The sequence below is a fragment of the Nannobrachium achirus genome (genome assembly GCF_963921795.1).
Source record: "Nannobrachium achirus genome assembly, chromosome: 13".
NCBI lineage: Eukaryota > Metazoa > Chordata > Actinopteri > Myctophiformes > Myctophidae > Nannobrachium > Nannobrachium achirus.
Window position 1 is genome coordinate 47391104 of NC_137833.1, and position 13738 is coordinate 47404841.

Consider the following 13738-nt stretch of genomic DNA (forward strand, 5'->3'; position numbering starts at 1 on the left):
CTGACAGTCCAATGTTGACAACCCTGCAGATGTTCGACGCAGAAATGTAGACGGTGTTATCTGTTTAATATATTAAAGGGATATTTCACTTTCAGAAAAACCTTTGGTCATTTTATTGTCATCAAATATCTAAATATTGCATCAATCAAATTAAAATATGTTCAGGGTGTTCATAAAAGCCTGATTAGACGATAAAACGATATTTTTATTTATTTTTATTTGTGAAATATCCCTTTAAATATTTAATTCATTGCCTTCCGAATGCAGTAGGCGGCGTCGTGGCGATAACGCGCTTTTACGAGCCTCCTTGATAAACACGAAGAAGAAGAAGAAGAAAAGTCCACATTCCAGCAGGAGAAGAAGACACGGAGGAGAAGCATCAAGTTCATTGACAACAAGATGGCTCTGTTGTGCAGAACCGCCGCTGTGCTGCTGCAGTCCGCTAGCAGAACCCTGCCTGTCAGCGCCTCTGTAGCTGCACGACACTACACTACAGGTATGTGTTTACACTACAGCAGCATTCATGTTTTATCGTCTTTTATGTATGTGCAATGTCACACCTGTCACAAAAAGTAGTGCGACGCATATGGGCAACAACAAGCAGCAGCAGTTCGGTGAATTGGGTACGCAGGACCACAAAGCCATTCTTGGAAAGATCCTTTTAGGAGACGTTGTGTTGTTATTGAGCTTCTCTGAACCGGTCTGAAACTGTTAAAGTATTCAATCAATCAATCAATCAATCAATCAATCAATCAGTTGGCAACGTTCCTGTCTTAACTACATAAGCAAATATAAAACATGTCGGTGATGGTATTTTGTCCACAAACCATACGCCCCATGTGCTGTTTGATGTCAAAAGAAGGCATGCTCCTTGACACAGCTGTTATGTAACCCACTACAGCCCTGTTTGGAATGTGGAGAGTGAGGCTCCAAACGGGACTATAGTAAATCCACTTGCTACACACTTGCACAGTAAAATCCTGTTAATTTAAGTCAAGAGTGTACAAATGTACAATTCCATTTGGTCCCATCATAGTTAACAGACCTGTAAATGTCCATTTGGTTCTAACTAGCAGTCATTTAGCTGGGTACCCCCTGGCACCCCCACCCCTCCCCCCAAGGTTCCCTTTGGGTCCCCTTGTTGAGAGAACAAGTGTAGGCCTACTTTGTGCTGGATAGTTAACGTTTTGCATCAGTTCAGTCACATGTAGGCTTTGCACTGGATTGGTGAGTTTGTGTGACCTCTGACCTCAATACTGGTAAATCTGCCACTACCACTATAATGTCATGATAATTCGCCTGCACATTTGAAGCCACAATTAGGGATGGGACGATAAGCGATATTATCGTTTATCGTGATAGAAAAACACTCACCATAATCGCATTGTGAAGATTTAATTTATCATGATATCGTCCTCTGTCATGCACTGGGATCAATTCACCTTATATTTGCCGAGCTGCATATCCGGTACCACTTAAACTCTGGTAAAAGGTACTTATAATATATGTACTTGGTACAGTCTTTTTTCACTCTATCAAATGTCTTTACCAAAAAATAGCCGATCTACAAGCTCACAACACGTCACGTTGGGATGCGTTAGCTTGTAGATCGGCTATTTTTGGGCAAATGTTCCGCCCCAGGATAATGATTTTTATTATCGCGATAATATCGTACATCGCGATTTCTTTTGTCACAATAATCGTGATATGACATTTTCATATCGTCCAATTCCTAGCCACAATCCGTAACTTTTTATGTTCTATCCGAGATTCAAACCTGTGTGTCCTGCACAATGAATGATCCTGACATGATTACTGCCGCTCATTCAAGAGGCGGTCCCCACTTGGCCTGGGTTCTCTACCATACAGATTGGTTCAAATAAAGTTTTATAGATGAGTTCCAGCTTTGCAGCTTAAGGAAAGCATAAAATAACAGTAAGTCCTTGTGGTGGCCTTTGCTCCACTAGACCTATCAGTGGCACATGGAGCTTAACAGGCCTTGACACAAGGGTTGTACTTGAATGATTAACCAAGAAGACTTAAATTCATTCTTCTTGTCGTATTGTATGTCTTGTTTATTACCTGGGTTATAGGCTATAGGTATACAGGACTGTGTGATAGTAATGCATGTTTTTTTGTTGTTGCACAACAGGTGCCTTACTCTAGAAACACGACATCCAGCATGTCACAACCTTGAAACCCTCTGTGAAGGAGGACAGTATAAGACTGTGGTTGTACACTGGTCCTCTCCCAGGTTTAAATCTGTGTGTCAGGTTTTTGTGAAGGACGTTGCTGGACATTAACACTTGCGCCCAGCTACTACCCTCTGTAAATAACAAATAATAATAAATGAATAAAAAAGTGATGCCCAAGTTGGTAAAGACAAATAATAGAACAGTGAGGTAAGTTTTGATGTTCAGATATCTTCCATAATAACAATAATATATTGCCCATCCCTACTGTGAAGCAGTGAGGATAACATTATAATGCATTTTCCTCCGTGACTACCTCCGTTTCCTGTCATTGTGGAGCCAGATGAAAGACGTTAAGTAGGACTGTCACGATTATGTCATTTTACATGACGATTAATTATCACTCAAATAATTGCGATTAACGATTTAATAGTTTTTTCGTTGTTGACAATTTCATTTCTGTCTGGCTTGTAGGCTTTTTTGAAGATGCACATGGCAGATATGACACGTAACCTAAATATACAAAGAAATGACTGACATATTTGACAACTTTATACTTAAAAAAGAACATTGATAGTGGAAATAGCCAATCTAGATGCTCACAACGCGTCGCATTGATTGATTGAAGAGTTTATTAGCAGTTTGCGATAGAAAAAAAAAATACATTTTCATGACAGCACAAATCACTGGTACAAGTTCAACTAAAAGGAGATCCCAGACAGCTTTACAGCTTTGCACAGGAACCACTTTATGTATCTCAAATAAACTTTATTTAGATCTTCTATTTCCACTATTTTTGAAAATGTTATATGAACGTTTTTCAACATGTAAACAATTATGACAAAATACCGTTAAGTTGAGACTTCCACAAGGCACTGGTTGTTCTGTGGTGGTGGTGGTGGTGCTGATGGTGTTGTGTGTGCACCCAGGTAGTCCATATGAATACATCCTGGTGGAGAAGCGCGGGGAGAAGCAGAATGTGGGTTTCATCCAGCTGAACCGGCCCAAAGCTCTCAACGCCCTGTGCGACGGACTGATGCTGGAGGTGGGGCGGGCTCTCGATGCCTTCGAAGCAGACGGAGAGATCGGAGCCATCGTCCTCACCGGCAGTGAGAGAGCCTTTGCCGGTAAGCTGGTTTGGTATGATTTGCACAATTACAATTTAGGCATGATTTTAGAAGACGCTCTTAATCCAGAGCGATTTCCAATAGCAAGGTAACACAATCTTGTGTGTTATATCATCTTGCAGAAACCTCCATATTTTTACTTAGTTGTGTTTTTCGCAAATGAATGCCCTACTTGATCATGCTACAGTGTCACTCAAAAGCTATCAAAAGTAGCAGATCTACAAATTCAAACCACTTCGAGCTTGTCCATCTGCTACTGTTGCTGTTTTTGAATTTGAATCCTGAAAAGTAACAATTGCCTCCCGACAGAGACCATATCATCTTATATCTAAGCAGAATGTTCACAAAGGACACACATCCAAATGATAAAATCCCAAGTGCTGGACAGAAGAACACATTTTCAAATTGAAATATAGAGTCGGCACACGTCATCGTGCTCTCATATAGCGTATTTATTTAATTAGAACCAAGGTGACGTTTCGAGCGTCTCTACTACATAAAAGGACACGCCTTAGTTCAAACACCTCGTTATGTTATCAAATTATTGAATGACATACACTTATTATCTGATCAAGTGGCTCAGTTTGTAAATATGGAGATGACTACAACGAAGCAATTGTTAGTCCATTTAACCCCATATTTTATACTTGGGCTATTCAACCATAGCTGATCAAGCTTGCAGATCGGTTATTTTCGTAAAATCTTGCAGGATCTTCGCCTATAATGCCCAAAATGGGAACGCTGTGGTTAATGTGGTTAATCTCTGTATTGATCAGCGGGTGCCGACATCAAAGAGATGCAAAACCGAACGTTCCACGAATGCTACGGCACTAACTTCCTGGCCCACTGGAACAGAGTGTCTACCTCCAAGAAGCCTGTGATAGCTGCTGTCAACGGATTCGCTGTGAGTCTCCCAAATCATCACCTCCAAAGTACTTTAGACTTCAGGGAAACACAAATCACCAGTCCTTTTCATCATTACAGTATCTCTGTTGTAGGGGTGGGCGATATGGTGATAATTATCGTGGAGACGATACAATGTCTCCACGTCCACGTTATGCCTTTTCAGAGATATCGTATATATCGTGATACAATTGAGGGAGCCTTGTAAAAAATCCTGTTTAATCGTTAATACAGAGATTCATTGCATAATTCAATTTAAACCTGCATTTTGGTCTAAATCAGTAGCTCTCAAACTTTAAAATGTCAAGGTCTCCACTTAACTCTGACAGTGTACAAATGAAACCAAATGGACCCGTAAGGGTCCATTTGGTTTCATTTGTACACTGTCAGAGTTACATACTTGTAAAGTTCAATTTAGACCTCCCAAAAAAAAAAAAAACACAGAGAGTCTAGTTTTTGTCAAGTAACTTGAAAAATAACCATCAAAACCAACGTGAAAAAGAATCGGGATAAAATCGTGTATCGTGATACAGCTTGGGAAAATATTGTGATATTGCATTTTTCCATATCGCCCACCCCTACTCTGTTGTACAGCTGATCTGTTAGGAGCCCAACTGACAAGTCCTCTCTGAAATGCTTCTGATGTTTTACTGTAAAGTTAACTGGAGTGAAATCTGTGAATGTGGAAATTGCAGCACTGTTTTGAGCTACTACACTCGGTGTCCGACGTTGTCGTTAGCTGTGTTTATGGCAAAATACAAAATAGAGATCTTGACTTAAGATATGAATGGCATGCCAGGCCGATCCTTTCCCGCAAAATACATCATTGGAATATCAAAAGAATGCAGAGAGGCTTTATGGATCGTATTGTATTGTATTGTGTTTATGGCAAAATACAAAATAGAGATCTTGACTTAAGATATGAATGGCATGCCAGGCCGATCCTTTCCCGCAAAATACATCATTGGAATATCAAAAGAATGCAGAGAGGCTTTATGGATCGTATTGTATTGTATTGTATTGTTGATTTGATGATTATCACTATGATCACCATCAACAATTAACACAATTACTGCCTTTTAATCTGAAGGTTGCTAGGTGCCTTGGTGCCGCTCCGTTTCCTCCGTCGGCCGCCGCTATTATTTTGAAGGGCCGGAAGGGGGTTGTTTTTACGTCATCTAGTCACATGACAGTGTGAGCCCAGAAGAGAAACATGGCTGCGCCCAGCCGTGTGTATTGTTTACATTAGACCTGGCTCAAAATGGCTCAAAATGTCTCTTTTGGAGTAAATGAAGTCTCTTTATGGGCCTCTCAATGGATTTACTATGGAGGACGTTCACTTCGCGTGCACGCCCGACGTGCGTTGTAAACAAATCACAGACATTACCGATGCGGGCGGGTGCGGATCGACGTACAGTAAGTAATAATAACTTTACTGTATATACAGTAAGATTGACAGTCCTCACCGTCAACGGCGCCATGGTGTTAACCCTTTCAATGATGGTGAGGACTGTCAAGGGCAGCAGAACAGTTAACAGAAATGCCTATCAAGCTTCTGATAGGCATTTCTGTTAATGTCAAGTAAGGTTTCACAGAATACATCTTTCATATACAGTCAGAAATCAATTGGAAACTTTGAATAGTTTTTTTGTGCTTTTAGCTGGGTGGTGGCTGTGAGTTGGCGATGATGTGTGACATCATCTATGCTGGGGAGAAAGCTATGTTTGGACAACCAGAAATTCTGTTGGGGACCATTCCTGGTAAGGCATTCTGCTGTCTTTCATCTTTCCTGTTTAAAGCTGCAATCCGGAAATTAATCTGAACCACTTTTAATCCTGTCATAACGTCAGAAATGATCTGTATTTTCCTAAATGGAATATCTACACATCACATTGCGACGTGTTGTGAGCTTGTAGACTACAAGCTCACATTACGTCGCAATGTGATGTGTTGTGAGCTCACACCTATTTGTTGTGCCTTTGTGTGACTGACTGCAGGAGCCGGAGGTACTCAGCGACTCACCCGTGCTGTGGGGAAATCCCTGGCTATGGAGATGGTATTAACGGGCGATAAGATAAATGCTCAGGAGGCCAAGCAGTCGGGTAACTCAAAGACTTCATTATACACATACAGTACAGTATACATTCACGTGACTAGACACAGGTTCTGAAGAGGGTAGTCCATACTGACTGAGAGGGATGGGGAGTCAAGTCATAATTAGCTGTGTTGTGAAATCAAAGGTAGAAGACTGAATTAGGCCTGTTCACGCCATACCCGTACTCACAGATTAAAACAGCCTTTTCTGCTCTTCAGGTCTGGTGAGCAAAGTGGTTCCAGTTGACCAGCTGGTGTCGGAAGCCATCAAATGTGGGGAGAAAATTGCAGCTAATTCCAAGCTAGTTTCAGCCATGGCAAAGGAGGCTGTCAATGCAGGTGTGTGAACTTTTACTTCAGTTCTTTGATTGGCTCAAAACCAACCAACAGTTGTGGTTGGAAAAAGTATCAAATACTCTGTTAGGGTACGGTCACACCAAAGTATGGTTGCCAGCTGATAAGCGGATTCTGCCAATGCATCTCAGTGGGAATGGAGCGGATTTTGCGAGAAATCCGCAAATAGCAGATTTCGTCAAATCAGCTCCATTCCCATTGAAGTCCGCTCTCATAGGTAGAATATTATTCTGGTGTGACCGTGCCCTTACAAGTCAAAGTAAAAGTCAGAGTAAAAGTGCAAAAGTATTGGTATCAAAATGTACTTAAAGTAAAAGTACAAAATGATGTGAGCTTGTAGATCGGCTTATTAGATAGGTTAATCTACTCAATTGAAGTACATGTACTTTTACACCACTGGTAGCTGTATTCATATGACTAATAGATCGATGTGTGATTGCAGCTTTTGAGCTGACCTTGGCCGAGGGGAACCGGTTCGAGAAGCGGATGTTCCACGCGACCTTCGCCACGGTTAGTAGCGATTTGCATCTGACACATTATGCATGAAGCGACACGCTGACCGGATGCAGGTCTTAAGGTTGACATTTGGTGTCTTGTGTTCACCCCACCAGGAGGATCGCAAGGAAGGCATGACCGCCTTCGTGGAGAAGAGAAAGGCCAGCTTCCAGGACAAGTAGAGAGTGGAACATAGTTTGACTCATGCCTGATTCTTACGCCGCCCGTCGTGCAGTGGAGTATAATAAGCTGATCTTAACTGAAATGTCATCTTAACTTGAATGCTGCTAAAATCCTAATGAACTAAATTAGGATTTAGCATTTAAAGGAGTAGTTCACTCAAAACATTTATGAACAATACATATCAATGTAATGTAAATGCACCGGAGATTACTTATTTTTCTATCAGTTACACACCCCATGAAGCCTTGAATTCCGGCGGAGACTCAAAGAGTAGGAGACTCAGTGTCTCCTATTCACCGATGAACCGGTCATCAAGTTATCGGCTTAGGAATGATACAAAATGAAAGAAATCTACAATTCAAGGCATTGTGGGGTGTGTAATTGATAAACAAGTATTTTTTGGGTGAACTACCCCTTTTTAAGAGACTACACACATTTGCACCCTGTCTGCGTATACAACCTAAAAGATCAGTGGCCGTCTTCATACAGTAGTGCTGTATGTTTCTACTTAACCAACCGTTTGCAATAGTTGTCATTAGCCGGTGATAGAACTGGAGCTGCTGGCTCGTGATGACGGAAGAGTGATGTTGCCTTTTATTTTCACTGTCAAATCGATGCCTACATTGTAGGCAAATACCTTTTTTCCTACAGTATGTACATTTTTGCAAATAAATCTTGTCGTGGTTTTGGGTAACTGAGTGGACAATTAATTGGAAGTTAAATGAAGTGATGTCTCTAATTCCTGTGGTGTAATGTAGTGCAGGGGTTTTCAAAGTGGGTGACGGGGCACCCTGGGGTGCTGTGACAGCAGTCCAGGGGTGCCGCGATATAATTTGATAATAGTTGGAAATTATTTGGACACTTAAAACATATATTTAGTATCATTTTAAAAATCATTTTGAAATACATGTTATTTTCAGTCAGTTCTAACCAAAATGTCTATTATCTCAATGTTTTCCTTGCAACACAATCGCTAAAACATGCTATAAATATAAGGTGCTGGGAGTGAAAATTATGAGTATAATGTAGGGTTGCCTCGGTTGTAATATACATTTCTAGGGGTGCCTTGAGCCCAAAAAGTTTGGGAACCCCTGATGTAGTGGACTTTTTTTTTTTTAAGATTTGTTTTTGAGCTTTTATACCTTTATTGGATAGTACAGTAGACTTAACGTGTGGCTCTGTTGTTGCAGGCTAGCTGTCTGTCTGGAAGAGGGTCTGTCCATCTGTGTGTGTCTGTCTATCCAGAGCCAGAGCTTATCTGGCAAACTGCCGGACTATCACCATCATGTTTCTTGTGCACCCTGCCTGTAGGCCACAAGTATCTCCACCCATAACCCATTTAGGCCTAAAATTATTGGATGCTTTAACTATTAAAAAAATTGCGGATATACAAGCCCACAGCGCAGCACCAAGTGCCGCGCTGCGAGCTTGTAGATCTGCTATTTTTGGAAAAAGTCGTGAAAATGTGTGCAAATCTTTGAATATATGTATTTTTAAAGCGAACGTTTGTAACTCAAATGTTGCTTCTGGGGGGTCCCTGGAACTAGATATTTTGAGATGGGGGTCCGTGGCCAAATACATATCATTTTGAGGGTCCTTCACATGAAAAGGTTTGAGAACCACTGACATAGTAGTCTCTCAAGAACAGACTAACTGAGCTCCAGTTAAGTGAAAAGGACCTTTTCTTTGACGATGGCCAGCCAGATTGCTGACATAGAAACATAGGTTTTTCAAAAAACCTTAGAAGGATTCAAAAGACACTTATAGAATTGGGTCAAAATTCTAATTTTCAAGATTTTTCAAAAATAGCAGATGTACAAGCTCGCAGCGCGGCACTCGGTGCCGCGCTGTGAGCTTGTATATCTGCTATTTTTCAATAGTTAAAGCATAAAATAATAATACACTTTTTAAATATTTAACGTTAATTTTATAATGGAAGTCAATGGTCCTTGGATAGGGCTGAAACATCTCCAAATTTAGAGTCACGTGAGACTACCGTGAGGCGCGTTGAGCGCACTGGTCAATACAAACTAATACGTGAGTGCGCTCGGTGTGGGCAGTTTTTCGAATGTGCCCATAATTTCACAGGTCCACATGAAAGCCATGCTGTTCCCATCCATTCTTTATTTAATGAAGAATAAGATCGTCCTACCCAATTGGTATAACATAATGTCAGGTGATATGGCTTCAGTTGTGCAGGTAAGTGACTTATTTGAACTTAAGCTATGTCATTCATTAACTGGTTTAAGATAAGTTCTTAACAGCTTGATTATTTGTTTCCTGCATAATTAGGTTGTCAGATGCCGTGTATATTGATCCTCATCCCGATCATTGGGTGTGTATATCAGAAATACTGAAATTATTAAATGGATAAAAACCTTCTATGAAGCCCACATTTATAATGCATTATGAGGGCATTCAGTGCATTATAAAGCATTCATAATGCGTCATAACTACACTCAAACACAGTTATGAAGCATTGAGTGCATTATAATGCACTGTGAATGCCAGGCAATGCCCTCATAATGCATTATAAATGTGGGCTTCATTGAAAGTGTTATGCCTCAATCAGTCAACACCACTAGATGGCGGTACAATGCTATATATAGAAATAAATTACTTTAATTTGAAAGTGTGTTTAGAGGAAGAATAAAGCTTAATTGAAGTATGTTTTCTAACAATGAGGTAACAAAATAACCTTTTTTATATTGTAAAAAACACCATATGTTGCAATACAGCCAAAGGATTATGATAATACGGTTTCCCTCATTCTTGAAGCGTGACAGTTTTGTCTAGTTCTTGGCTTTGCAGCAGTTATATCTATTCAGCAAAATGATTAGGAACTAATTGCAGATAATTGTCAAAATAAATGTAGCTCACAGAGAAATATTGAAGTCTATTACAGGTGAAATATTTAGCTCAGATGGCAAGCAAGAAAGGAAGGCAAGTAAATAGTTGAGAAAATACAAAATGTGCGACAGATACTGTACTATGGAAAACAGTGCTTGTAAAATGCTGATCATTGTGAAACACAATGGATATCTTCCCACAACCTCTTAAGCATTACAGAAAAAACTCATCCACTAGAAACATACAGAAAAAACTCATCCACTAGAAACATAGGTTTTTCAAAAAACCTTAGAAGGATTCAAAAGACACTTATAGAATTGGGTCAAAATTCTAATTTTCAAGATTTTTCAAAAATAGCAGATGTACAAGCTCGCAGCGCGGCACTCGGTGCCGCGCTGTGAGCTTGTATATCTGCTATTTTTCAATAGTTAAAGCATAAAATAATAATACACTTTTTAAATATTTAACGTTAATTTTATAATGGAAGTCAATGGTCCTTGGATAGGGCTGAAACATCTCCAAATTTAGAGTCACGTGAGACTACCGTGAGGCGCGTTGAGCGCACTGGTCAATACAAACTAATACGTGAGTGCGCTCGGTGTGGGCAGTTTTTCGAATGTGCCCATAATTTCACAGGTCCACATGAAAGCCATGCTGTTCCCATCCATTCTTTATTTAATGTCTTATATTAGATTTAAGAGACTCTCCAGTCTCTTAAATCGGATACCTTCACTTAAGGGCACTCAACACAAATATCCTATTCATATTAACACTATAGTGACTGTACTGAAGTTGCATTGTTTCCCACATTTCCAGTGCCGGTTCTAGGACTCCTGTGATGGCCCTGTGCAAGATTATTTTAGGTGGCTCCCCACTGATGGATGCACACGCAAAAGTGGCTCCCCAGTGGTTGTGTGGGTTCTGTTATAGTATTGCAGCACATGCAGTTGCGCTATGGATTAAAGTCTGTGCACATACAGTAGTAGACATGGCATAGATCAGGGGTTCCCCTACTTTTGCATTTCAAGAACTACACATAACCACTGGCTGCAGACCCACTATTGTGAAATGACTTAATAATAAATACTTAATTAAATGATGTCCCAAAAGACAAGACCTTTGTAATTAGATGTATCTCCATTTGGCTAACAAAGTTAGCCAAGTTATTAGCCAAACTAATCTGTGCAAATGTGGTTGCTTTCTCAGGCCTGTTCTAATTTTTTGGTTAAATGTGTTTTAAGCTTATGTGAGCTATGTGTTACCTTAACTCTGGTCCATAGCGTTAGTGGAGTTCTCCACTCCACTAACGCTAGTTCTCCACTCCACTAACGCTATGGACCAGAGCTAGTGTTACCACCTGAGACCTGTGACAATAACCACAATCTGTTTAAGTGTGGTTACTATCTCAGATCAAAGGTAATATTCAGCCAGCATGTTGAGCTGTCCCTCTTAATGTTTCCTATCCTCCCTCCTGTCTTATTCAGAAAGCCATACTGTCCATGACGTCAACATAGCACAGACCAATCAAAGGCTGTGAACGGTGCTAATCTTTTTGTTAAGCACGTTTTAAGCTAATGTGAGCTATGTATTACCTAATACCTGTGACATTAACCACAATCTGTGCAAGTGTGGTTACTATCTCAGATCAAAAGTAATATTCAGCTTATATGAGTCCATGACGTCAACATAACACGAACCAATCAAAGGCCGTGAACGCTAATTATTTTGTTAAATGCGTTATGAAACTGACGAACCAATCCCAAGCCTCTGTGTCCATGACGTTATGGTCACACCAGCGTTGGATTGGTCTGTTCTGTTTGCTTAACACATGACATCATGATGAGAACAGCTTTTGGTTGGTCCGTGCTGACGTCATGGTTAACACAAAGTGAATCCGAGGAGCGGTTTGCATCGCTCAAAAGAAAAATAAAGTTTAACATTGGGGATCTCCAAGATCCATAAGGAAACAGCAAGGCTCCCTTGTGGATCTGTGACCTAAGTGGTACAGACATTTTGTAATCTCACAAACACCGCTGGATCAATTATCACCATCAATGTTGGTCAGATGCACATTATCTGTGTAGCAATTTGGTTTACCTTTGGACAAAATAGGAGTAGCAAAACGCGTTTGAAGAAAATGGCTTTTATGGGGAGTTGCGTCATGATCAAAGGAATCAAGCATGAGAGTTTTTGAGAGTTCTAGGCTAAAATGTAAGCATGCACGCAACGTTTAATGCTGATCGGCCCAGCAGACAGACACACACACACACACAGGGTTGAAAACATAATGTCCCGGGCTTGCTCGGGCTTCAAAATGGAAGGGCCTGGGCATGTAGGGTTGTTCCGACGTCCCATTGTTTCGATGTCCCATTAGTCTGGCGATACCTTAACCTCGGTAAAACTATGCCTAAATCTAACCCTAAAATCCCGGACTCGGAGAAATAGACCACTCTGCCTTGCAGAGTCTCAGAATAATTAAATCAACTTTTATCAAGCAAACATTATTACAGATTCCTCTTTAAAAATAAGATGGCGAAAGCATACATTCCCTATATTGTAAGTCTCTAAACCTACCTAACCCTGAGTCGAACTAAAGGGACGTCGGACTATTGAGATTCTCCCGCACTGAACCTCATGCTCCTTTTGAGTAGTGAGGATCTGAGTTTGAATCATACTCCCATCATGTCTCGCACGTCGCCCTGACCTCAGTTCAGTCCTGACCTCTAAAAAATATTTATTTTTATAATCCTACCCTTATTGTGACTCTCCAGTCTCTTAAATTTCTGTCTCCCCTTCTCCCATTTCTGATCCCATTATGGTGTATAATATATGTAACAAAAATGATTCCGCCCGTCCATACTTTACCCTTTGGAAGGAGACCATTCTACCCCACATGCACCATTAATATAGGCAATAAAATAATAAAATAAAAATCCAGAAATAATCTACAGTAATAAATGAAAAACTAAAAAAAAAAAAAACATGAATAATCTAATTAATCAATCCAATCTGGCTTGTACTTTGACTTGGGACTGTTATTAGAGTCATATGAGGAATAGGCTGCGTACGTGTTGTAGCTGAAAGTTTGTCCAGTCGGTCCAAGGCTACAATACTTGCTAGAGGACTGTTTTTTTGTGTTGGACCTATTGATGGAGAGTGGGTAACTACCTTGGCGTTTGAAGTCTTCAAGCTGCTCGGATCGCCTTATGGACTGTGTGGGCTTAACACAGTCCAGCCTCTTCAAGAAAGCCACATTGTCCCAGTGGATACGCTGCTGCTCCACGTGTCTGTTTTTTGCACTGTGGCAATTGACTAGTTTTTTCTGTGGAGGGATTGCTTTACCGCTCTTCCCCCCACCCCCTGAAGCATCTTGTCTGATGGGCTTGCGTGACAGCTCTTTTAGCATCCGCAGGTTTTCACGTTCCATAACACGGACTTCCTCTCTTCTAAAGGAGAAGTTTTTCTTTATCCTAGTCGGAACACGACCTGGCCTCAGTTGGCTCCCCACATTTAAACTATTATTCATATCCGAGGGTTCAT

General features: G+C 40.6%; 1 protein-coding gene across 1 annotated transcript; it reads left to right on the forward strand.

Moving 5' to 3' along the window:
- Positions 1–362: 362 nt before the first annotated feature.
- LOC308296480 (enoyl-CoA hydratase, mitochondrial-like) lies at positions 363–8042 on the forward strand. The gene is made up of 8 exons (XM_080739767.1): positions 363–496; positions 3122–3319; positions 4096–4223; positions 5883–5982; positions 6220–6324; positions 6536–6655; positions 7113–7180; positions 7282–8042. The coding sequence occupies exons 1-8, from the start codon at positions 400–402 to the stop codon at positions 7345–7347; spliced, it is 882 nt and encodes a 293-aa protein (XP_080595893.1). The 5' UTR covers positions 363–399; the 3' UTR covers positions 7348–8042.
- The last annotated feature ends 5696 nt before the right edge of the window (positions 8043–13738 follow it).